Raw genomic sequence first — 26,764 nt, forward strand, 5'->3', positions numbered from 1 at the left:
TGAAAGCAGGCCTGAGCAGCCTGTGTTGGCAGAACCCGAGAGTGAGAGGAATGGACTTGGGTCAAGGCCAGTTGGAGACGTGAACAGGAGCCAGGTCATTCCCCGGCGCTGAGCCTTGTGTCTTGCAGGGTGGGTTTGTTAAGGGTTTAGGCGACTCTCCTCATCCTAGGGTGAAGGCCAGCTGTGACAGGAATGCACGACAGGCCCTTCTCTTGTGTGATCTGGGAAAGGCAGCTTCTGGTTCATCAGAAATCCGTCAGAATGCTGCCACCAATTCCAGCTGTGAGACACCAAGTTTCAAAGGATTATGATTTTATGAAATACTTTAAAATTGAAATCATATTCAAGATAGATTATTTAATGTATGAAGATTCAGCAGGCACCTTAGAGCCATCATCATGAATTTCACTTATCACTGTATATTAACCCCTAGAAGCCAGAGTTTGACCATCTGATAACTTCCCCTGTTTCTGCGAACCACTTGGAATCTGGGAAGTTTGCAAGAAGCCAAAAAACAGAGAAGTGACAAATTTTAAATATCTATCTTAATCAGAGGGGAGGTCCTCATTAAGGGTTTAGTTGAGTTTCATTTTACACGCAATTTTTTTTTTAAAAGATTTTATTTATTTATTTATGAGAGACAGAGAGAGAGGGAGAGGGAGAGAGAGGGAGAGAGAGGCAGAGACATAGGCAGAGGGAGAAGGAGGCTCCCTCTGGGGAGCCTGATGCGGATTCGATCCTGGGACCCCAGGATCATGCCCTAAACTGAAGGCAGATGCTCAACAACTGAGCCACCCAGATGTCCCCATTTTTCACACAATTCTAACAAATGGATTTTCTGGGCTCCAAGGCCACCGCAGATAAGGAGCAGTAGTTCAGACAGGTAGGAGGAATGGGGTGGTATACACCAAAAATCACAAGTAACGGGACAACACAACTGTAGAGAAGGAGACCAAAAAACCAAAATAAAACAAAAAACCCCTGAGACAACAACAACAACAACAAAAACCCAAACCCCAAACAATAAGAACTACAAACAGCATAAAAAATAAAGTAAGGAAGATAGAGAAAGAAAGAATAAAAGCAATCTGGGGCTTTCCTTACAGACAAATCTTCTTGCGTGCCTTAAGGTCTTGAGGGCATCATGGTGTTTATAGTAAGACTTTGTTCTTAAGTCAGTCATGATTTAGAAAGATTCCTAGCCCACGGAGTCAAGCTTTTTAAAAGGGCTTTGGTACTTGAGAAGTAGACCTTCAGTCGTTTGGGGAATTGTCTGGTTGAAGGTGGTTCTTACAAGATTCTGCATAACCATGGGTTCATTGTAGTATGGTTCTGTGAACGTGTTAATACAGATTTTGGGCTGAGAGAGTATGTGACATACCAGCTTTTGCTAAGACTGCTTCATTTTCACAAGCTATCCAATTCTGAGTTTGAGCAAAGTCATTGGAAGTGACATTTTTCATATGTGAATTGTCATGATGCTATTCTTAACGAATGGGTTCTTGAATATTTAAAAATATTGTAGGTGATAAAATGTCTTCAGTAAATACATTTGAAAGTTTGGCTTTCACATTTTTAACTTTAATTTTCCATGCTATCTCTTAAATGCAAATAATCTTTCTCCAGGCATAAGGTGCCCCCTAAAGTTATGTGGTTGTCTGAATTGTATGTCTTTACTTCCTCCAGATGGGAATGAGACTGAACAAAATACAGTTCGGTCATTTTGGAGAATGCTCATGCTACGTGTTTGTGAAATGATTTGGGGGATGACATAATTCTCTGCACATGTATCCTCTATACATGTCAGAGCATCTTTTGTGTCCCTAGAGACTATGTTCAAACTGCAGTAGTTGATGTTTTAATTGTGTTTTTCTTGTGCTATCTCACTTATCAGACATATTTGCGAAAGAGTGATGCAATTTTGAGGAAATCACTAATTTTCTAAATGAGAATTCTTTTATAGTGCTACTTTTTCAGTTTTTAAAAGTAGGACAGTTTTTCCCCCCAGTTGAAATAGGTAATTAAATATGAAAGTAAATATTTTCACATTATCCCATTAAATAGTGTTCTTGTGTCTATTTTGTGACAAGCTTAACAAAATACTTAGTAAAAAGTTACAGCTATTAAAAAGGGGAAAGAGTAAATGCTATAATTAAATGTGGCATTTCCTATTTCTTTTGGCTATCACTAGTTTCTAAGCCTGGTTGGAGGCCAGTAAATTATTCTGGTTCTGAGATGGCTTTTGTTTGATGAGACTCACCACTGCACTTCGGATTGGAATGAATAGCAAAATGATAATAGTCTGGTTGGTTTTCACAATACTGAAATTGTACACAGGCTGTATTTACACTAAAATATTTTTGCTAAAAATTAACATTATGTAAATAAAAATAATAGAGTGGATTATCTAATGTTTAACAAAAGCAAATGCCTTTTACCTTTTGAAGGAGGAATTGCTGTCCAAATTATAAAATATGTTCTTAAAATTAAAAAAAATTTTTTTGAGTCATCTCTGTACTCAATGTGGGGCTCAAAGTCACAACCCCAAAATCAAGAGTCTGAGTTAGCCAGGAACCACACCAAATTACAAAATTTTTAAAGATTTTATTTATTCATGAGAGACACACAGAGAGAGGCAGAGATATAGGCAGAGGGAGAAGCAGGCTCCATGAGGTGAGCCCGATGTGGGACTCGATCTTGGGACCCCGGGGGTCACACCCTGAGCCAAAGGCAGACGCTCAAGTTCTGAGCCACCCAGGCACCCCCGTCCCCCATTACAAAATATAAAGCAAATTAATTTGTAATCAAGTTGCTAACCTGATCATTTTGTACATGTTAAGATGTAATGATTTCTTTTTCAAGCTTCCAGATTGTAATTTTGAAGCTTTTATCTTCACAGAAAAAGTGTTTCTTCACAGAAACACTCTTCTTATTATTTTTTAAAGATTTATTTATTTATTTATTTATTTATTTATTTATTTAAAAGAGAGAGAGCATGTGCCCATGGGGGCGGGGGGAGGGGGGCAGTGGGAGAGGTACAAGCAGACTTCCTGCCGAGCAGGGAGCCAGATGCAATGTGGGGCTTGGTCCCAGGACTCTGGGACCATGACCTGAGCTGAAGATAGATGCTTAGTGGACTGAACCACCCAGGCACCCCAGAAACACTGTTCCTAGAAGGATGGCAAAGATTGGGTGATGGGTCACTGGTTGAATACACTTTGTTATAAGTACAGCAAATTTTAGAAGGGTTGGGCAGCCCCCGTGGTTCAGTGGTTTAGCGCTGCCTTTGGCCCAGGGGCGGATCCGGGAGATGGGGGATCGAGTCCCACGTAGGGCTCCCTGAATGGAGCCTGCTTCTTTCTCCCCCTGCCTGTGTCTCTGCCTCTCTTTCTCTCTCTGTTTCTGTCATGAATAAACAGATAAAATCTTTTAAAAAAATTTTTAGAAGGGTTTATCTGAAGGAATGATGACACAGTGTGGGTTAGTGAGTAATAATGTGGCATCAAATTTTGATGTTTCCTAATTTTGCATATTCAGAAGAGTTATCCAGGGCATTAAAAAGTTTTTTTTTTTTTTTTTTTTTTTTTTTTTTTTTTTAGTTAAAAAGATTCTAAGCCCCTCACTCCAGCCCTCTCCATGGGAGAGGTAAAGGAAATCTGTATTTTAAAAAATATTTTATTTATTTATTCATGAAAGACAGAGAGAGAGAGAGAGGCAGAGACACAGGCAGAGAGAGAAGCAGGCTCCATGCACCGGGAGCCCGACGTGGGACTCGATCTCAGGTCTCCAGGATCATACCCTGGGCTGAAGGCAGCGGTAAACCGCTGAGCCACGGGGCTGCCCGCAAGTCTGTATTTTTAACCAGTACTCAGGGCAATTCTTCTGATCTGGCAAGTTTGGGAAATACTGGATAATAGAGAAATCCTGGCTTTCTCCTCAGACAAACTAAATTTGAGTCCCCGATTGACCTGATTAGAACCGAAAAACCTTTGGCAAACTTCTTCGAGTGTCAATTTCTTCATTTGTTTCTTGAGCAGCGGGACTGGAAAAGCAAACGAGTTACTGTTTGTAAAGGACCTAGCCCTGTGTCTGTACCCACTTTCTAAAAAATATTAACAATAAAATATTAGTGGTTTGATTCTTGGGAATTTAACAAAGCTAAAAAAATTTTTGAAGATTCTATTTTTGAGTAATCTCTAAACCCAATATGGGGCTTGAACTCACAACCCCAACATCAGGAGTTGCATGCTCTATGGACTGAGACAACCAGGTGCCCCAACAAAGTTGAAATTAATCAAAATTTCCCCCTCGTTAGGGATGGAGCAATTCTTTTAGTTCATTCAGCTCTGCGTTGATCATTTCCTGCCCACCTCTTGTTTTGCCCAAGAATCTATTTGGTGGAAATGATTGACCAGAAAGATTCTTTGGGTACTTTTCCCTATTATTGGACGTTTTGCCTTGATGGAGTGTCATCTCTAATAACTCATTCTTCACTCTTTTTTTAGCCATGTAGAAGACAATTCTTTGTCATTCTACTGGATGGGCGAATAATGTCTGGTTCATCGGCTAACCATGCTGTTTCAGGCTTTTCTTCCTCTCTAAACAATTCAATTATATTCCAGGGAACATAATGGGATTTGGTTATAATATAAAAAGTGTATCCCAGTATTAGGAAGTGCATGGGTATAACTTTCTGTCCATCTTCAAATGACTTGAGGTTCCTTCGAGCTAATCCAATCTAATCTAATCTAATTCGATGTCTTGGAATCTTCCTACTAAAGGCAAATTATTCCCTTAATTAGCTGAGATGACTAGCAATAATGATGAGGCAATGTCATTTTTTTTTTTCTTTTTGAAGGCTTCTTCCTAAGCAATGGGACTGTTTGTGAAGTTCTTGCCACCAAAGAGTAGTTTTCAAACTTGAGTGTAAAGAAGCCTTAGGTGGGGAGCGAGTGATTGTCCATTTCTGGTTCCTAAGCTCTAAAATTCTGTGAATCATGCTCAGGGGTATGCTAAGGGTCTCTCTTTGAAAACCACTGCTCCTGGGATTTGATAAATCTCTATTGAATTTAATTCAAAATTTTCATTTTTAAATTAAAGGTGGGTACAGGAGCCATGCTTGGTCTCTGGATAGGACTCTACCGCCCCTTTCAAATAAATTCCTTTGCCATACATCCATGTGTGCCTCTAACTTCATGGACCAGGGGCTAGGTATGGTGTTCCAGGAGGGGTGTTTCTCTTCTTGAGGCTATCCGTGTAGCTACTGGAATTCCTGTTAATGAAGTCTGCTTGTCAGCCTAGCACCTGACCACACTGGGAGATGTGGTGTGGTGTGGTGTGATGTGATAGGATGAGTCACTGCATTTGGGAAGCTGTAGACTTTCTGTACTTTGATTTCCTACCATTGCCTAATGGCAAACATTGGAGCATAACCAGGGGCCTGTAGCCCTGATTTGGTCCCTGGAGTCGGGTCCTGTTTGAAAAGGGCAATTATAAGTAATTTAGTAAGGATTTCTATGAACACCAGGAAAACACTGTAAATACCCCTCAAGCGAGAGCTGGCACAAGTACCAGCCAATGATGACACACTGTGACTTACTTCTTCCTTGGCTCATGGGTGTAGCTAAACTCTGGGGAGACAGAAGCCTTGCAGTACAGTGCTGGGCGCTTGGGACTACAGAAATGGCTGAGGCATAGCCCTAACCCTCAGAGAATTTCTAACCAGGGAAGGGAGAGAAGGCGAATGGCTCAGGCAAGTGTAAACATAACTGTGATGCCAGGCAGAATGGTATAAATGCTGTAGGAAAGATCCAAAGTGTTAGAAGGGCTGGTGGGGAGAGATCACACATTTAGGTGGGTTTTCCCAGAGGAAGCAGCATCCGAGCAAGTCCTTGAAGGAAGGGTAGGGATTTGACAAGTTGCAAGGGAAGAGGGAGTCATTAGAGTCAGCAGACTGTCTTGAGCAAATGTGGCAAGTAGGAATATGGGGACGAACTCCAGGGAACTGAGAGAAGTCCTCTTGGAATATAAGAAAAATCCTGTTGGAGAACTGGAAGTTCTGTTGGGTCTCAGGGAGATGAGGCTGGAAAGCGGGGTTTGGTCAAGATCATATCTGAGTTTGGTCTTTTGCCAGTAGGCAGCAGGAAGCCATTTAAAAGGACTTGAGCAGGAGGGTGACACCATCTGAATCGTACTTGAGGAAGCACAACAGCTGGGTGGAGGAGGACTTGGAGGAGGAAAGGTTATACAGACATACCAGTGAGGAGGCCCCGCAGAGTGGAGAGGCGGAATAATTTACTGAGCAGAGAGAGGGGCTGGGACAGACAACCCAGCAAAGGAACCTCAATGGGAGTTGCAGGCAGAGGCAAAGAGGAATAAGGCTGGGAGGCCTGTAACAGGCAGCAGCAGTAATAACAGTCTAGGGGAAGGAAGAGAGCCTGATTTCCAGGGAATGGTGGTGTCTGGGTTTGAGGTAGCCATGCGGCACCCTCAGGGCAATAGAAAAGGGGGCGGCCACCAGAAGAAACAAGTGAGCTGAAGCAGAACCCATGGTTGGGAGTGGGAGTGGCAGAAAGTCTCTAAAGGGCAGGTCACCAAAACTGGAGAAGAGGACCACGATAGGCCGTAAAGAAGGGTATACGTTGAAGAGTTTGGAGGAAGAGACACACAAAGACAAGGCAGAGAAAGATGACTTGGAAATGCTGGATCCACAGTAACGTGTCCGGACAACCAGGGGGAGAACAGCTCAAGACAGAGGGAGTGCTCTCAGTTTGAGCGCCAAGAGGGGAGATGGAGCCGAGATGGTGACTCTGGATTCTTCTTTGAATTAAACCCAACATCCTAGGTAAACTGCAGGATGATGCCTTAAATCTAGTCTCTTTAGTTCATTACCAAATCTAAGTCTCTAACGTTAGGTATCTCCAAAGATATCTGTTTTTCTGTTCAATGTGAATTAATTTCTTCCACTAACACATCCCATGACCCTGAGTGAATCATTTGCCCTGTGTGAGGGCACCTGCTTTGTCTTCTTTCACTTTCCAGATAAGTGACTCTGTGCATATGGATGAAGATGCTTGCTGATCTACACACTGTTATAGAAGCCTGAGGCTTAGCATGACTGTGCTGGAGAACAGAAAAGAGCTCAAATTGTACTTTACTTTCGACTTAACTTTCTTCTCCTATCACCTATGTTTTTCAAAAGTTTAAAAATCATTTTTTTTAAGAGATCTAGAAGTGGAACAACTAGAGGAAAGAGCCTTCCCCTCCCATTTGCCTACAAAGACATTCTTCCAGTTTTTTTTTTTTTGCACCGGCCTTCCCCTTATGCACCGAGAGGTGCATCCCAAAATACCGGACACATGCACAGAAACATAACGTCATCAAAATTTTCCTGGCAAGTAAGGCAGCGAGGGAGCGCCTGCCAGCAGCCCTTCTCTCGGGGACCTGCAGCTTTGGGCTTCCTAAGGGCCTGACCAGGGTTAAGAGCCGAGACCTACAGTTCAAGGTCTCCCGGGCCTGGGCCTTCGGTGGGCGATTTTCTTTAAAAGGCAGAAGCGCTCTCTTCCCTTTAATTTCAATCGAGGCGACGAGGCAGGCGGGTGGGCAGCACCCGCCAACAACCCGCAAAGACGTGGAAGTGTCGAAGGCGCCACGGCTTGGCTTTCACAATAGCGACCGTATCAGCAGCACGGTTTACAGTAAAAACAAGGTGGGGCGAAGAGTGAGGAAGGATGTGCCTAGGGAGGTCATTGGGTCTGTGGCTCGGACCCAGGTTTGCCCGGGCTCTGGGGCCTGCGAACACCGTCCGGGGATCCACCCCCCGCCCCCGCCTCTGCCGCAGAGGAAGGTCGGGTCGGGAGCCACCAGCGCTGCAGGGAGCGCGGCGCGCGTCCCGGGCCGTCCCGGGCCGCGGCGGCGCGACCCAAGTGCGCCCCGAGCGCCCGGGGCGCGCCGTCTGCAGCCGGCGGGGCTGGGAGCGCGCGCCCGCGGGGTGCGCGCGCCCGCGGCGTGTGTACTCAGAAAGGTGTGTTTGCTCCATCCCCCGCCCGGTGTCCCCGCCACCTCGCGCAGGGGCAGCGGGGCCCGGAGCAGGGTCTCGGCGGCGCGGCCGCGGGGCCGGCGGGAGCCGGGGCAAGGTCCCAGCCCCGCGCCGGCGGAGGGTGCGCTGGGCGGGGAGGCCACGCTCGCCAGCCCGGGACGCGCGTCGCACGGCAGCGGGGCAGGTCCCGAGCGCTCGGCGCGTCCGCGGGGGACACTTTGGCCGGCTCGGCCCCCGGACGGGCCGTGGGCGCGGAGGGCACACGGGCACCGGGGCAGCGGGGCGCGCGCCCCCCTTCCCGGCCCGGGTCTGCAAAAGTGAACTGGAGAGCGGCCTCCGAGCGCGGCCAGTCCCGGCGGGGGCGGGGGGAGTTCCCCGGGGCCGTCTGGAGGGGAAGCGGGCAGCCCGGCCGCCCCGGCCGCACCCCCTCCGCCTTCCTCTCCACCCCCGTCCCCCGGGTTCCACGCCGCATTTCTTTGTTTTGAAAGCGCCTCCTCCGCCCAGAGGCTTTTCCCCGGCGGCCGGGCTCTGACGGGGGGTGGGGGGGTGGGGCATTGGCTCGCGGGCCCCGCCCCCCACTCAGCCTGGACCCTTCCCGGGGCTCATCCCCCCCCTTCGCCCTTTCCCTCACTGCTCGGACCCACGAGGCGCGTCCTCACTTGCCGGACATCAAAGGCGGACGGGGAATTGGAGGGGGAAGCGGAGTTGGCCGGGGGCACGGGGACCCAGCCGCCCACCCGAGGCCCGGCCCCGCTGCCCGGCCCCTCCCGCGGGAACCCCGCCTGGGCCCCGCCCCCCGCGTCACGCCGGCCTGACATTCTCACAACCCGTCGGGCACCCAACCTCGCCGCCCCCGCTACCCCCGTGTCCGCCGAGCGCTCTATTTATGTTTCAGCTCAGCGATTTGCATAGTCCCCGCCCCTGGCCCTAGGTCCCCCTATCGGTGCCCCGCCTCCACGTTGACGTCACGGGGGAGGCCCCGCCTCCGGTGCCCGTACAAGGAGCGGCGGGCCCTAGATGGCAGCGTGGCGTCGCCGCGGCGTGTGCGTGTCGCGCTTCCTTGTGCCGTTTATAGGGTCCCGGCACTTCCGCTGTCGGGTTAGAAGCGGCGCGGTCATGGCGGAGCGCGGACAGCAGCCTCCTCCCGCGAAACGGCTCTGCTGCCGGCCGGGCGGCGGCGGCGGCGGCGGCGGGGGCAGCAGCGGCGGCGGAGGAGCGGGTGGCGGCTACAGCTCTGCCTGTCGGCCGGGCCAGCGGGCGGGCGGTGCGGCTTCGGCGGCGTGCGGGGGCGGCGCGGCGCTGGGGCTGCTGCCGCCGGGCAAGACCCAGAGCCCCGAGTCGCTGCTGGACATCGCGGCGCGCAAGGTGGCGGAGAAGTGGCCGTTCCAGCGCGTGGAGGAGCGCTTCGAGCGCATCCCGGAGCCGGTGCAGCGCCGCATCGTGTACTGGTCCTTTCCCCGCAGCGAGCGGGAGATCTGCATGTACTCGTCCTTCAACACCGGCGGCGGCGCCGCGGGCGGCCCCGGCGACGACAGCGGCGGCCCCGGCGGCGCGGGCGGCGGCGCGGGCGGCGCGGGCGGCGGCGGCTCCTCGTCCTCGCCGGCCGCCACCTCGGCCGCCGCCGCCGCTGCCGCCGCCGCCGCCGCCGCCGCCGCCGGGGCCGGGGTCCCGTCGGTGGGGGCCGCCGGGGCGGCGGACGGCGGCGACGAGACGCGGCTGCCCTTCCGCCGGGGCATCGCGCTGCTGGAGAGCGGCTGCGTCGACAACGTCCTGCAAGTCGGTGAGTCACGGGGCAGCCCCGGAGCCGGCCGGCCGCCCGTCCGCGCGTCCGTCCGTCCGTCCCGCGGGGGGAGGGGGCGCCGGGCCCCGTCCTCCGCGGAGCCCCTCCGCCCGGCGCGGCCGCACCCCCGCCCGGTGCCCCGGAGCGCTGCGCCCATTTCCTCCTCGCCCCTCCCCGCCCCCGTCTCCCCGGACGGGCCAGCGCGAGTGGGAAATGAATCAGCAGGACTCGCCCCGCGGCGGGGCTGGCGGGTGGGTGCCGGGGGGCCCCGGCCCGCCGCCTCCCGCGCCCTCCTCCCGGGGAGCACGTCCCGGGGGGCCGCTCGCCTTTTTTGGGGGGGGGGTGGTGGTTGTGGACAAAGGCGCCGGCGGACGGCGGGGCTCCGGCGGAGGGTGTGTGTGGCGGGGCCGTGCGGGGCGGGGGAGGGGGCGCGGGCCGCGCAGACAATGCCGGCGGGGCCGAGCGGGCGGCCGGCCGCGCTCCTGCCCCTGCCCCTGCCCCTGCCCCGCGCCCGCCCTGCCCTCGCCCGTCGTCCGCGCCCGCTCCTCTTTCTTCCTCCGCTGCCCCCTCCCCGCGCCCTGGGTCGGAGGGGTGGGGACGACGGTGCGCTGCCTCTCGGTGGCTGCGGCTCGTGTCGGGGCCCCGACGGGCCGGCGGCCGCGGCGGCGTCTGGGCTGAGCCCGGGGTTGGGATGCCCGGCCCGGGAGGCGCGCGGGGTGGGGGGGCCGGGGCCCCGCGTCCTCGGAGGCCGCCCCCCCCCCCCCCCCCCCCCCGCAGGCGTCCCCGAGTCGCTGGGCGCTGCCCTGTGTGCGGGGCCGGAGTTTGGTGGGCGCGGGGCGGCGGCGGCGGCGGCGGTTACGGGCCCTGCGCTCGCAGGCGGCGGCGGCGGCGGGAGCGCGAGGCGGAGGCTCAGGCTCGGCGGCCGCCCCGCAGCCCCCGCGGCCCCGCGCGACCCCGCACTTTGTTCTCCTTTTCAGGTTTATTTGTGCCCCTTTCAGTGTCCCGTCGTCCCCCGAAAGGGGGGACTAAACAAAAGAGTCTCTCTATTTCTTTCCAGAGCTTGTAAAGTAGAAGCTGTTTGACAAAGGCGAGAGGAGGACTTGGGATTTAAAGCTGCGCAGCCCTCCTTTCTCTGACAGACCCGGAGAGTTTCCTCCGATGCCGACTTTAAAGGCTCCCCCGGCCTCGCCCCCGCCCCCGCCCCCGCGTTCCCCTCGGGCCGAGCTCTTGCCCTGCGGGGCTGCGAGAGGAACAATGCGGTCCGGGCCCCCGCGCCTCCCGACTGCCCCCGACTGCCGGCGCGCTCCCCGCGCCCCTTGGCCGAGCGCCGGCCGCCGAGCGTCCTGGTGCCGAGCGCGGTGGTGCCGAGCGCCGTGGCCGATGCCGGGGACCGGGCTGCACGCGGCTCCGGCCCCGAATTCCCGTCTTTTCTTCCCGTAGTCCGTTCTTTTTATCCTTCCCTCTGGGAGTCGAGCGGGGGTCTGGGTAGGGGCCCCAAAAGAGAATTAAGGTTTGTTTAATCCTCTCTGGTTAATTTGAATTCTAATGCGATCTGCAAACGTGATTTTCTGCATGGTCATTTGTTTCCAAAGGCAGCCCCCAACGTTGTCTCTTCGAGGTTCGGTACCTTTTCCTTAGGTCTAGAGAGGGTTTAACTTACTTTTGAGGCTCTCCATCTTTTTTTTTTTTTTTAATGTAATTAGCATTCTTTAAAGTTACACCTCTCCCCCCCCCCCCCGCCCCCCCGCCTGGTTCCTGCTGGGTTGAAATGGATTGAAGCACATCCATGGTTTCTCAGTATAACCAAACCAGAGTTTGGGAATTTTTATGGCTTGGCTGGCAATGTTGGATTTTTTTTTTTCTTCTCCCTCCCCTTCTATGCTTGACTCTGCTTGCAAGCAATGAGGAATGACAGGAGAGCACATAGGGAGGGTTTCTTGGCTGATTACATTTAAGCCAGGAATTCACTGTGAAAATAAAGCCAAGGGGCGATAAATAAAAGATGCAATCTTCTCTAGGAGACAGACACACAGCGTGGGCTTTGCCTGCTTTCATCAGCGAAGAGGCCTGGGTGAGTTGTAAAAGAAAATAGTAACTTTTTGAATAGTCCCCAAAGGGGAAGGAGGCCACTGAATGGAGTTGGCAGTGGTTGATGTGAAACAGTATGATGGTTCTTGCAAAGTTTGAAGAGTTGACCACCCTTTCGGAAACACTTACATACGTGCTAAACAAGTGCTGTACAAATTGTGGAAAATATTCTTTTTTTCCCCTCTGAGTTTTGCCAGTTTCCTTAACTTCCAAGTTGTATTACTTGTTGTGCCAGTGAGCTTACGAGATGGAAGGCTGTTAAATGCCTGACAGCTGGCACTGAGATAGAAGACTTACGACCAGGATTTTTTTTTTTTTTCTTGGTGGAGAACGGAGAGAATGACTAGAAAAAACATCTAATTTGGCTTTAATTGGTAGGTCAAATTGGTATACTAAGGCAAGAGGTTTATTTTATAATTTTGCAGTTTGAGGTAGAAGTCCTTTCTGCTTCAGAACCTGAAATTGGAAAGGAACACGATACTATGACAGGACCAGAGCAGTTTTCTGGTATTGCAAAACTACAAGTTTGTTCGTACAGAAGTATTCATGTACTTTTGTAGAGGTGACTAAATTATAGATGCAATAGGTAAAATCTAGTTTTTGGACTTTATTTTTTTTATATTGACACTGTTGATTATCTAGGGATTGAGGGTCAGAGAATTGGGACTTCCGGGAAATTAAACATACTTGTTAGTTATTTTTCAACTCCCATTTTAAGAAGAAATTTCAAGGAAAAAAAATTTAAACCTTTGGGGTAGTAGTTGTAAACAGTATTTAATTGGTGCAGAGCTGTCCATCAGCTGATTTTAGGAAGTTTTAGAGAAAGCGTACTTTGCTTGTTTTTACTGAATAATGATCTGTTAGAAGGGAGCCATTGCTTGAGGGTGCTTGTATGTAAATATTATCGGCATTATTGAAGTAATTTTGGAAATCACGTTGAAAAACTTCCCCAAAATTTTGCCTGGCAAAAAGCTTTCCTAATATGATCTGGAACTCAAATTATAAAGACAAATGAATTAGACGACAGACAAATTTAACTGGATAAAAAACTGAAGATCTCTGTAGGGCTGAAAGCATAAGTTAAGCAGCTAACTGTGGCAAATACTTGCAGCCCGATGGAGGCTAACGGAACTCTGAAAAATTGATTGAAAAATAAAAAAGATCAAGAAGTTAGAAAATGGGCAACACCTTTCATAAAGAAATGCAAATGAGTGATAAAATCATTTGTCTTCACTCTTACATAGGAAGATACAGGTAAAGGTGACATGCCATGTTCATCTGCCAAGTCAAGAAAGGTGGGGAGATGGTACCCAGAATTGGGTGAGGAGGTAGGAGAAGATGCTACCTCCCCAGCTGCTGCTCGGCTCAGTCTTTCTTGTGTCATTTCTAGGAATTTATCTGACAGATACATAGATATTAGTGCCCAGAAATGTTCTATACAGTGAGCAGTGCTCACTGCAGTATGATTTGTAATGCTGAAAAACTGGAGTCCATGGAAATTTCCATCAGAAGGGCAGTGGTTAAGAAGTACTCAATGGAATTCTATGTAATCATGAAAAATAGTGAAGGAGAGAAATATGTACCGACAAGAAAAGATGACCAGAATATTTCATTTAAAAACAAGTCAGCTGTTCATATAGTGGGCTGTAATTTCAATAAAAATCAAGAAAGATAGACTTTACTTACAGATGCATAAAAATGAAGGCTTGTGTAGCAGCCATTGCATAGTGGATATCTTTGGGGAAGGGCAGTTAGGTGGATGGGCAAAGTCTTGGGGAGGATTCTACTTTTCTTTTTATGATTGTGTTATGAGTCAGATTTCTCTTCAAAGTAGAAAAAGAAGCATGTATTTGTTGTCCTAGAAAATCTTAGACAAACTATTCTTGTGTCTTTTAATTAGTTTATATTTTTTGTTTTGGGGTGTGTATGTTCCCTTTCTGAAGATTGGTGTGCATTCAGTTTTGTTTTGAAACGGACAAGTTTCCTTTTGTGCTAATTTTAAAAGCGAGAAGTGTTTAATTAAATAAAACTGGGATCTTCTCTTTAGTATGGGCAAGAAGGAGATAAGTTTCAAAAGGAGTTGCTTTTTCTGTTTTGTTTTGCTGGTAACTTTTGGGAGAAAAGAATTTTGTTCAGAATTCTAATTCTTTGGTAAGCACGTTATTACGGTTGTTTTCGGATTCATGACTTAAAATTTCTTGTTTTAGAGGGTGGCAAGGCAGTAAAAGGGAACCTTTTTTAGAATTAGGGTGGATAAAATTTTAATCAGTTAATTGACTTAAGGGTAAGTTGTACTTGAGGGTTTTGATTTTCTTTATAGATCGGAGATTGTTATGTAAAGATGTGATTCTAGGTGCACTTTCAGAATTGGGTGTTCCGTTTATTGGTGATAGTATATTTCATTGAAAGCATTTTCAAGAGTGAAGTGATAATATAGAATGGCTTAAAATCAGATCCTATACATTTTTCTGCCTTTTGATTAATGAAGAAGTACACAAAAGAAAAAAAATTGAAACTATAGTGGCATTATGTGTTTATTCCGTGCCAGTTGATTTGCTTACAGTTGTTGATTTTTGAAAGTGTCTGTGTACCTCATGCGTGCTCAGCATTGTTCTGAGGAAAGTTAAAATTTCAGTTTCAGGTGAGAAAATGTTGGAATTTGTGGTTAATATTTAGTTCTTTGATGGCTAGTATTGGTCCGGTGAGGAAATCTAAGTGTTCAGGAAACAATACTTTTTGTAGCCTAAAGATTTCAAAAATACTGGAAGGCGAATTGCTGATTTGAATAAGCGAACATCTTTACTGTTGCTTCAGTCTTTAACTTCTTGCGGTAGCGTCGTATTCTGAGTATACCTTCGGTTTGGAGGAGAAAAGGCCATCCCCATTATTTTATTTCAACTGTATGTTGAATTTCATCCTTTTTGCAAAGACTTTGATGCCTTTTCTTTTAGAAACATCAGGATGCTGTGGAACACATCCTCTAATAGAAGAATTATTGCAATTAATTGAACAACTCAGGTCATTATTGTCTTAAGTATGTCTTGGCCAATTTTTTAGATGTTTATCCTGGGCCTTTTTTCTTTTTCACAATGGATAATCAATTACCATCAATTCTAAGTCTAAATGTTTCATTTGGAAAGACGGGGGACCAGCGTATCTTTCCTGGTCCCACTCATACTAAGGGTTTAGTTAGTAATCTTTGATTTCAGCTGGTAATATTTTCAGTGAACAGGATGGAAATGGATCAATACTGATTTTTTTTTTAAAATAAGCTGCCCCTTTTAAAAATTACATGTTTGGATCTGTAGTAGTAATTCCACATGCTTACATGCTCTATATTTTTGTGTTAGAAAACCAGTTTTCTTCAGTAATTCACAATGAATATGGTACCTTTAAGAAGCTTAGTTACATATACTTAAGATAAAACAAACTCTTGAGGGGATCCCTGGGTGGCTCAGCGGTTTAGCACCTGCCTTCTTCGGCCTAGGGCTGATCCTGGAGTCCCAGGATCGAGTCCCGTGTCGGGCTCCCTGCGTGGAGCCCTCTTCTCCCTCTGCCAGTGTCTCTGCCCCTCTCTCCTGTGTCTCTCATGAGTGAATAAATAAATAAAAATCTTAAAAAACAAACAAACAAAAACTCTTGAGGAGTTAGAAATTTTTATAGGTGCAGTCATTAAATCTGACCTGCCATTGACCTACAACTGTTATATTTAAGAGGACAAATATCCTAAAAAGAAAGAAGATTATAGGTAAGTATAAGCATTTTAGGAACAAAGCAGATTATAGGCAACTGCTTTTAAGTGATAGATTACATGGAACCCACAAAACCATTTTTAGTTATCTTTCAAATTACTATGGTGTAAGTTCAACAGCAGTGCTTTCTCACAACAAAAAAAGCCTAATTTAATTTTCTTGGTTTATTAATTTTTTGACATATGTAACTGGGGATTACTGTAAATTAGAAAACACAAACTTGTTTCCTTCTTGAAATGGATGGAAAGACTCTTGGACTCCTTTTGAGAGAAATCAGTATCACATGGTAATTTGGGGAAAAATTTTACATAGTCTTGCCCCATGAAAGGAGACTCTAGTTTCTCAGTCCTAGCCAGAGTCTCAAAAATAAAGTATGTTGGTTAGATTTGTTCTAAAAACCTAAGTATCTTTACAGTTTTTGGCTTCAGTGCCCTGTGTTTTGCTAAGAATATGCTTTGTACCTGGTTTTTCAGTTCTTTAAAAATAGGATGCTTCCTTTATTTTCCTCATTTAGAAAAGGTGGCTATATCAAGCTTTAGAGAGAATGCAGTACAAAATCTGGTTTTCATTGGAAACTTAAAGATTGAATTTCAGCAAATAGTAAGTGAATTCTGTTGCTGAGGATATGCTAAGTGTTTTCTATTTGTGGGATTCTTAGGTGATAATTAGTTTTGTGTCAGTTAATATGTATTGTATATATTTACATATGCTTATTTATGTATTTGTAACTAATTTGATGTTCACAAGTGAGCACAAAAGGAGATGAACCCAGGTGTCATTTGAGTATCATTACCCAAAACATATTTCGGCGACCCTTGCGTACAGATGCATTGTGCTGTTTCTTCTTAAAATATGCTAACAGATGAGAAGCTGTCTTTACAAAATACTTTTGCATGATAGTCATTATCTACTTGTAGAGCTGAGGCCCAGACATGTTGAGTAATTTGTCCAGAGAGGGATAGTAAATTTTTTTTGTGTTTTGTTTTTGGGTTTTTTTTTTTTTTTTTTGAGGGATAGTAAATTGTAAAGCCAAACTTTGAATTTCTGTTTCTTCACTGCCTTTGTCTTTGTGTGGATTGTTTGGTGAGTTTCACAAACCCCAGAACTCAGGACAAGCATGTTCTTTTTTTTTTTTTTTTTAAACATTTTTTTTATTTGTTAGTAATCTTTACACCCACCATGGGGCTTGAACTCAACCACGACCCCGACAAGAATTGCATGCTCCACTGACTGAAGCAGCAAGGTGCCCCAGCACAAACCTTATTGTTGTTATTTTAATTTTTTAAAGATTTTATTTTTAAGTAATCTCTATACCCACTATGGGGCTGGAACTCACAACCCCAAGATCAATAGCTGCAAAGTCCACTGACTGAGCTAACCAGGTGACCCAGGGCAGGCATATTCTTGTAGCATGACCGGACTGTTGGAGAGATTATTTGGCTGACATTTTGTTGAATGTTATAAAAGTATTTCTAGATAGCATTTTAGTATCGGGCCAAAATATAATGGCTTCAGTTAAGCACTGGTTCTAGCATGCTAAATACGTGCTAATGTGAAATATTGGTAGACATTTGGAAATTTTAGAGGTTCTAAGATGAGATTAAAGTTTTGAAAAAGTTAGGAGTGTTCACCATATGAAACTGTGTTACGGTCGTGTGAATACACTTGAATTTACTCTTATGCCTTTACATCTGTGCAGTAAAGAATAAAAGTTTAAAATGCTGGGACTCCTGGGTGGCTTAGCGGTTGACCGTTTGCCTTTTGCTCAGGGCGTGATCCTGGGGTCCCCGGATCGAGTGCCACATCGGGCTCCTTGGAGGAAGCCTGCTTCTCCCTCTGACTGTGACTGCATCTCTCTCTGTCTCTCTCATGAGTAAATGAATAAAATCTTTAAAAAAACAAAAAACAAAACCCACAAAAGTTTAAAATGCTTATGCGGAACAACAGAAGTTAACAGCTGGTAAGAAATGTGATTGCTCTGAATTTAGTATATGTATGAAAACTCAATCAGTTTTGCCTACATTTGACTTGTTTTTGTAAGTTTTTCAGTGTTTTTGTCAGTGTCCCCTTCCCTTAGGCCAGTAGATGGTATGGCTGCTAGATGTAAAGGGTCTCGTAGGTGATCCATGTGGTCTCAAAACTTGAGTACTCTCTCCAACTCTGAAAGACCTCTTGTATGATTGGAGGCGTTTCTTTACTGAGCTGAGCGCGATTTACAGTGGGCCTGTTTAATACTACTGCAGCAGTACCTACTAATAGTAATAATAGTAGGTAACACTTTTTCTCATAGCATTAATCTTGTGCCAGATACTGCTCCAAGCACTTTATGTTTCTTAACATTCCTAAGAGGGTAGGTACTTTTATCATCCTCATTTTACAGATGAGGAAACCAAAGCATAAGAAAAAGATGAGTGACTTTTGCCCAGTCACACAGGCTGATACATTAGCGAGCCAGACACAACCTCTCTGACTGGTGCTCTTACCTTCTAAGTAAGTACTGCCCGTGCTGTGTCATCATTAATTATTCCAGAAGGTTAATCTTTAGATTTCTAGTCTTTCTACTTTCTAGAGTGATTTTCATAGTATCCAGAATTTTAAATTGTAATCACAGCTGTGATTTTTAGCATGTATTTTGAAATTTGACTTGAAACACTGCATTTCAAAAGTTGGAGGTATTTGGAATCAAGGTATTTGGAATATCATGATCTGGGTCTAGATTTTGTGTACTCAACAGCCAGTATTATGTGGATTTTATTAGGTTTGGCAGATGGTTGTGTGGGGTGATTTTGATCATCTTCCATTGGGCATTTTTAATTTTTGAAAGAGGAATAACTTCTAGGTTAGGTCTAAATGTAGTAAATATGAAGCCAAGATAATCTCTTGTGATGTTTTTAAGAAGTCATTAAACGTTATGATTAAAAATCGTACTATTTCTTGTTGCTGGTAAGAAGATTTAATATTTTTTTTGGGGGGGGGTTATTGGAAAGATGTTAATTTGAAGGATGCAGTAGGACCTGTCAGTACATTTAAACTCTTACTAACGGAACAAGCTGATCAGATAAATTGGAAGCTCATTTAGTGAATTAATGTGCTTAAAATTCAGGTGACTCACTGCCTGATCCTGCCTTATTTAACAGTCTCTCTGTTTACTTAATGCATTTTTCATTGTTAATTGGTGTCAGATCTCTAATGATAGAAGTTATTATATAGAAAATATACATAGGAAGATCACATGTAGAGTGAATCCACAGAAGTAAGATTTAAATTGTCTTAATTGGATTAGTACAATTTCGAATGCTGTATGTGCCACGTTGTACCTGTTAAAATATTTGTTGACAATGACCAGCATTCCTATGAATGAGGAATGTTTTATAATTTCAGTGTAGCAGCAGAGCCTGGAGTCTCTTCTAGTGTTGTGATGGTCTTTCTTGGTGAAGGCCTGCAGAACTTGAAGGCAGCACTGTATTTGGTTATGCTCAACCTTTGCTCCTGCTACCACTTTATATTAATTCCTACAGAGAAGATGGTCATGGTTTTTTTTTTTTTTTTTAAAGATTTTATTTATTTATTCATGAGAGAGACAGAGATAGAGGCAGAGACACAGGCAGAGGGAGAAGCAGGCTCCATGCAGGAAGCCTGATGTGGGACTTGATCCCGGGACTGCAGGATCACACCCTGGGCTGAAGGCGGTGCTAAACTGCTGAGCCACCTGGGCTGCTCATGGTCATGGATATTTTTCATAAAATAAACCCCTAAAACTCAAGTAACAGAAATTTGTAATCTGATTGGTGTATGTGAGTGAGGACCTTTTTTTGTATACGTTTGCCCTGTTTCTTTAGGACCTTATTATTTTTTTCTTTTAGCAGTCTTTACGCTTCCTTAGGGCTTCGGATTTTGTACTCTTGGCGCCATCTTTTAGGCCTCCCCTTCCTTGCCAGTCACCTGTGTGATATTTGACTTCTCCTTCCTGTGGTCGGTGGTAAAGCTAGGACAGATGTGACCAGTGGCTGCTTTGTGATGATGGATAAAGTCAAGTGAGACTTGAGGTTAGAAGGTGGAGGAGCCTCTGAATCCAGCCTTCTTCAGTGTTATACTGTCTCCTTACTTTCTCTCCTTTCTTCACTGCCCTTCTTCCTTTTTTGAGTGGGGGGAAATGGAGTGGAGGGGATGAGGGGTAGTAGGGAGCCAGTGGTAGGAAAGACTGCCAGAAATCCTGAAGAGGTAGGAAATAGCAGCCAAGAGCTTGTTCTATTCCCTTCCTTGCCTGCATTGTCTCCTCCCCTCCAACCTCCCCTGATTTAGGGGAAGAAAGCTGAGGTCACGAGGACCTGTGTGTTCCAGCTGCTGCTTGGCTGCTATTTTTAGCCTGGCCCTGCGTCAGGCTGGCACCAGGCCATGAGGGCACAGGGCCAGCACGTTCTGGGACTGCTGGCACATGTCAAAAACTGAACTTTTCAGTTATCTGACTAAACTAATTTTCAGACGTATCCTCCACTATGATACTCTACTTATCTCTTCGTTTTTGAAGTGGGATGTACATGTTTGTTTTAAGAAAGGCTTGATTTTTGATAGTGGTCATCATACTGTTATAACTATTTTAGATGGGAGAAAGATTTACAAATTGCCTTATCAGTTCACACTTAGATCCTGCTTGGTAATTTTGGTTTTGTGGTGGCACCAAGAAGTGTGAAATTTGCCAGACTTATTTAATATGCCTTAGGCATCTTTTAAAGTTGCCACTGCTCTTGAAGTTGTAGAGTCAGAATTGGTTTATGTAATTACAGGTGTCATCAGACATTTTTTAAAAAACACTTGTGCTGTTTTTTTTCCTATAGTTGTCAGTGTTCCCTTTGCTAACCCAGCAAAGGGTGTGTTTCAATTTGGTTAATGGTATAGAAATGTGTGTGTGTGTGTGTGTGTGTGTGTGTGCCCCGCCAAAAAAAAGAGCTTACTATTCTTGTAGGGAGTAACGAGGTATTTGGAATATCACGATTTGGGTCTAGATTCTGTACACTCTACAGGCAGTATTATGTGGATTTTATTTGCAAACTTAGTTTTAAACTTTCAGATGTACATGTGAATTTCAGGACTTACTTGATTTCTAGATGTGCTCAAAATGAAAAGTAAGTTGTATTCTTGAATATTTTTGGAAAAAAAGTACAAAGAATGTTGGAGAGTGAATCTGTATATTTGGAAGGGGCTGCCATGTGAACATTGCATATATTCTTTCTGGGGTGGTACGTAGACAAGCTGAGGTTACGTTAGGGATGATTTTCAGTGTACCATCGACTACACTGAATATGAATAGAACCAGGGATGATGGTTATTCACTTATTCAATGAGTATTGGTGTAATACACTTAGATCTGTTTAATGGCAGGGTAACATTTAGTTCGTGAATTGATCTGATGTCCTTCTTAAGGTAGCACAAAATAATTGGCCAAAATAACTAGAAATAGAATCAAATGGATTTTTTCTTCACTTTGTCTTTAAGGTTGTTATTGGATGGATTCTGCTGAATTCACTTTTGTGAAATAAAGTTTTAGGTGAGGGATTTAGTGAAAGGTGAATTTCTGGTCTAATAGCTTAGAGAAGGCAGATGTTTTAGAGTTTATTTACATTTTTATTTTTATTTGTTTATTTAAAAGATTTTATCTATTTATTCATGAGAGAGAGAGAGAGAGAGAGACCGAGACACAGGCAGAGGGAGAAGCAGGCTACACGCAGGGAGCCCGACTCAGGACTCCATCCCCGGACTCCAGGATCACGCCGTGGGCCGAAGGCGGCACCAAACCGCCGATCCACCCGGCTGCCCTTACATTTTTACATCTTAAAACAAGGTGCTTACTTTGTGGATAAGAGCACAAGCTGTGGGCAGCTTGCTGTTCCTGAGCTAAGAATATTTTATTCTTTTTACTTACAGTACAAATAAAAATTTCATTAAGAAATGTAATAAAAATGTCTTGGGTATAGATTATCAAGTACTTTGATCTCTTACACAGTGTAGTAATTGTACCATTTGGTGTCTTTCTGCAGTTAGTGGTTATAACTAGGTATTCCAAAGGTGTCTTGGAAAAAGATCCATTGATCTATGTATGTTTCTCTAGATGGGTGTTCACTTATATAGATCTATCTGTATAACTTAATATGATTCATAGAACACTGCAATCTACTGGATGATAGTAGGTAAGTGACTGTGTTATGGATCCTTACTGTAATTTATATTTTCTTTAGTTGAGTCATGTAAATGATGTCAGTACCAGGTCAGCTTGTCAGTGTTCCCTTTGCTAAGGGCTTTAAAACCAAAGCCCAGAAGGTACTTTGACTAGTGTGTTTTAGAGTCCTTATAAGCAAAATGCTCAAATGATGTTCCTTAGTGGAACTTGCCAGAGAAAATGTCTTTGCCATTTTCAGGGATCTCTCTTAACAACTTACTAAAAAATTAGCATTTTGTGTAAGCTGTTTCATACGTAGGAAATTCCAAAGTACAAGATAGTATTGTATTTTTGCTTTTAATAAGGACTATTGCAGTGGGAAAAAAAGTTTTCAAAAAACTATTAATTTTATCGATTTATGGCAAAGTACTTCTATTTTAAAATGGATAGATTTTTTAAAAAAATTTGTTTTAAAGGTAATTTGTTTCTTTTTTTTTTTTTTAAGATTTTATTTATTTATTCATGAGAGACAGAGAGAGAGGCAGAGACACAAACAGGCAGAGGGAGAAGCAGGCCTCATTCAGGGAACCTGATGTGGGACTCGATCCTGGGTCTCCAGGGATCATCACACCCTGGGCTGAATACGGCGCTAAACCACTGAGCCACCCGGGCTGTCCGGTATTTTCATTTATGATTTTTCATGCTCATTTTTTTGTTTTTTTTTTTTTTTATTCATGAGAGACACACAGAGAGAGAGAGGCAGAGACACAGGCAGAGGGAGAAGCAGGCTCCATGCAGGGAGCCTGATGTGGGACTCCATCCTGGGACTCCAGGATCACACCCTGGGCCAAAGGCAGGCGCTCAACTGCTGAGCCACCCAGGCGTGCCTCATGCTCATTTTTAATAATTTGCTTTCATAGTTTATAAGTTCTGATGTATTAGAAAAAATTGGTGATAAAGGAGCCAGTGATTATGGGTTTATTCAAAATTCAGTGCATGTATTAAGTCTGCATTTGTCTTAGTAGCTCTTAGTGGCTTGTGTTTTGATTTTGGTAAATCATGAGACTGCTGAGTTCTTGTGTTCTGTTAAATTTGTGTTTTGACATACAAGTATATATATATATATTTAAACTGTGCATGCATGTGTGTGTTTTGGGGTCTTAGGAAGGAATGGTGGTTGTGATGGGTTAAAGCACAAAAAATTCAAATAGCCATGTTCAGGTATACAATGCTTATTTTAAGAATTTATATTTCTTTGGATTGCGTATTTAACATTGTTCTATAAAAATTATTTTTTACTCAACCTTCTCCCTCCCCCAGTTCCTCCTCTTAAAAATAGTAATAATCGTGAAAGTTCAGTGTATAAAGACCGTCTGCATTATTATTTTTTAAAAGATTTTATTTATTCATGAGAGACAGAGAGAGAGAGAGATAGAGAGAGAGAGAGAGAGGTGCAGAGACACAGGGAGAGGGAGAAGCAGGCTTCCCTTCCCACGCAGGGAACCCAATGTGGGACTCCAGGATTATGTCCTGAGCCAAAGGCGGCGCTAAACCGCTGAGCCACTGGGGATGCCGGACAGTCTGCATTATGATAGTTTTAGGGGTGTATTGGCTGTTGCATTTTTGAAAGGCGATTTAAAAAATTTACTTCGAGTTGCTCCTTCCCTCTTTGATCCTTTGCAGTTGTGGAATTGATCAACTAGTTGTCTTTTTTGGTTTGCTCTTTTAATCTTAGAATTGAGCTTTGATCCTGACTCAAGAAGCCTTATTTAATAAATCTAGAAAATTCTATTATGTCTTGACTTTTTAAAGAATCCTTATTTAAGGGGATCCCTGGGTGGCTCAGCGGTTTAGCGTCTGCCTTTGGCCCAGGGCACGATCCTGGAGTCGCGGGATCGAGTCCCACGTCAGGCTCCTGGCATGGGCCTGCTTCTCCTTCCTCCTGTGTCTCTGCCTCTCTCTCTCTGTCTATCATAAATAAATAAATCTTTAAAAAGTAAAAAAAATAAAATGACTTACAAAAAAAAGAATCCTTATTTAAAAAATCTAGAACTGTCATACTGTTCTAAGAAAAGATACAGTAAATTGGGTGCGTTGATATAATATGGTTTTCCTCCAGTGAAAAAGTAGGCTGACCTTCTGAAATTCTACAAGGGGTTGTTGTGGAGACTGATACTGGCCTATCTGATTCATGACCTTTTCCAAACTTGAGAACACAACTTAGAACTCGTCCTAAATGTAAATATTAGAGGAAGTGAGAGATGATTTCTTAGGAGAAATCAGAAATCACATCTTTTGTAGGACTGCAGATTTCTAAGCTTCTTTAATAGAGGGAGCAACAGTTGGTTATCACATGACTCAAAATATGAGGTGCTAACAAACAGATGTAGACATATTTTGCCATACACAGTTACAGAGTCATTTTGAGTTGTCCCTTGTTTATTTTTAATCTTATTCTTTGGGATGAAAATCTGAGAGTATTTAAATGCAAAGTCCCTTTTTGGTGTAAAAGATGTATCTGCTAGATTGAAAAAAATAAGGTACTAGCAAATTTTAAATTCAGGTGAGCCAACTATTAAATAGTGCCCATGCAGCGTATATGTAGTAGATGTCAAAATGTTACTTGAGTAATAAGCTTAGATTACATCCCAGTCTTTGTGGATGCCTATGTGAAATTCTCTTAGATGGAAAAAAAGCTCCCAAGTTGTAATTTCTATTTAATTTTCTGAATCTGAGTTGCTAGAACTTAATCTATTAAGAGGTATTTAGGGGCACCTGGGTAGCTGCTCAGGTGGTTAAGCATTGGGCTTCTTGCTCAGTGGGGATTCTGCTCCCCCCCTCACTCTGTCACTACCTCTCTCCAACTTCTGTCCCTCCACACTGCTCATTCTCTCTCCCTTTCTCTCTCTCTCTCAAATAAAATCTCTTAAATTAAGAGGCATGTTAATAGGAATATGACCACAAGATAGGTAGATTAGTTGTTAGGACTTGGTTTATTATCATCAGTTTAATTTCTGCAGATAGAAATAACCTTATAGATGTAGTTTCTTTCTTCCTTTTTGTTATTTGAGGGACTTTTTCTTTAAGCTTACTAACTTGTTAACAGCATTGACCAAAAGCTGTTATAAAAGCAGTTTATTTATTTGATCATTCCAACCCTAAAAAGAAAATAAATTGGGCATTCCTGTGTAGAACAGTACTTTTGAGTTATCCAAGAAAATAACTTTCAATTATAAATGCCTTTGAGGGATTAAGAGATTGCTTTTTCCTTTTATTGGCTATTTTACTTTTTAAAGAAACTGGCAGAAAATAAATTTAATTAGTTTTTTTTTTTTTACCTTTTTTTCTAGATGACTTATAAAGCACATATAACTTCAAAACATCCCACAAGATCTGACATCTTAAGAAAAGACATTGGCTAATTAATAGGAATGGTCTACAATATGCTGATGACTTTCTTTTGGGATGGAATTTGCTTCAGACTCATTTTTGCCTAAAATGGGATAACCAAACTGTGTTTTGAACAATAATTTGATAATAAAAGTGCACTCCCAGTGCGTTATTGGGTGGCCATGTGTTCCCATTTGTCCAATCTTAGTTTATGCCTCATTTCCTGGCACAATTGTCAGCAGTCCTCTCTTCAGATCATAAAGTATGTAGTTACTACAGTCATATGTATATCTTGTTTTTCACAAAGGGGGGGCAATTAATAAATCATTTTAAAATTAAATACTCTGAGTTTGCACACACGTGCTCCAGGGTGTGTGTAAGGAGAGAGGGAGAAAGGAAGAGAGGGAATTTGTTTGAGAAGGAGTTGTTGGGACTGAAAGGAAACTTTTGTCTTAACTCTGGTCTTCATCAGCTACTCAATCTCTTTCAGATAGGAAATAAATGATTTCTGTCTGGGTTCTTATTCACATCTAAAGGAAACAAGAGAGTCTCATACTCTCTGGGTTTGATGTGTCTCTTCTCTCAGGCACCTGCTCCCTTGCCCTCTTTACCCTCTTACTCTCCTCTACACACCCCCACCCCATCCCTTGCACTTTTTTTTTTTTTTTTTTTGACAATTTAAAGATAAGTGGGCAGCCCCGGTGGCCCAGTGGTTTAGTGCCGCCCTCGGCCCGGGGCATGATCCTGGAGACCCGGGATCAAGTCCCATTTTTAGGCTCCCTGCATGGAGCCTGCTTCTCCCTCTGCCTGTGTCTGCCTCTCTCTCTCTCTCATGAATAAATAAATAAAACCTATAAAAAATAAAAAGTATCTTTTTTGAAAAAAAATAAAGACAAGTAAATTTTCCTATCCTTATTTGATGTCATAGCATATTAGTGTGTATTAACACTACAATTCCCTTTGCGCATTTTCTTGCCTTAGATTGATGTTCACAGGTACTGCTCATTTTACGTACTGGCAGGTGGCCACTTATGTGAGTGTATCATTTGCTAATCATGTGACCGTGACCGTGAGCTTGGAGAGCATTCCTGACCCATCATGAGGCTAGAGTCCTCTTTGCTGGCTGTTGTCTTACTACCTGTGTACCCTTAGGCAGATCACTTACTGGCTCTGGGCTTCCTTGACTCCTTATAAAATGTTAATAATTATACCTCTGTCACCTCTATCATGAGGCTGTTAAGAGACCCACACGGGAATGAATACATGAAACTACTTGAATTCTAAATTACACTAGAGGAAAATACATTGTTATGCAGTGTTTCCCTTTTACCTAATTTTCTCCATTATTTACTTAATTTCTCCAATTTACCTAATTTTCTCCATGACTATTTTTTTCTGGTTTTCTGTATTCTCCAAAATCCTGTAATCATCATGTATTGATTTTGTAATCAGATAAGGGAAACATTGTTTCAAAAAACTGTTTAATTACCATTAAAACCTCAAGTTTCGCCATCTACAGATTAATCTCCATTACGGTTTTACTGTGATTTGTACCTGTTGCC

At 44.3% G+C, this 26,764-nt stretch overlaps 1 protein-coding gene across 1 annotated transcript in view; it reads left to right on the forward strand.

Moving 5' to 3' along the window:
* Positions 1-9,139: 9,139 nt before the first annotated feature.
* Positions 9,140-26,764, forward strand: part of ZSWIM6 (zinc finger SWIM-type containing 6) — a 193,493-nt gene continuing 175,868 nt past the window's right edge. Inside the window, exon 1 of the mRNA XM_077897942.1 lies at positions 9,140-9,818. Within this exon, the coding sequence (XP_077754068.1) occupies positions 9,155-9,818 (664 nt within the window). The 5' untranslated portion in view covers positions 9,140-9,154. The remainder of the gene's footprint in view (positions 9,819-26,764) is intronic.

The sequence above is a fragment of the Canis aureus genome, chromosome 5, assembly GCF_053574225.1.
Source record: "Canis aureus isolate CA01 chromosome 5, VMU_Caureus_v.1.0, whole genome shotgun sequence".
Classification (NCBI taxonomy): domain Eukaryota; kingdom Metazoa; phylum Chordata; class Mammalia; order Carnivora; family Canidae; genus Canis; species Canis aureus.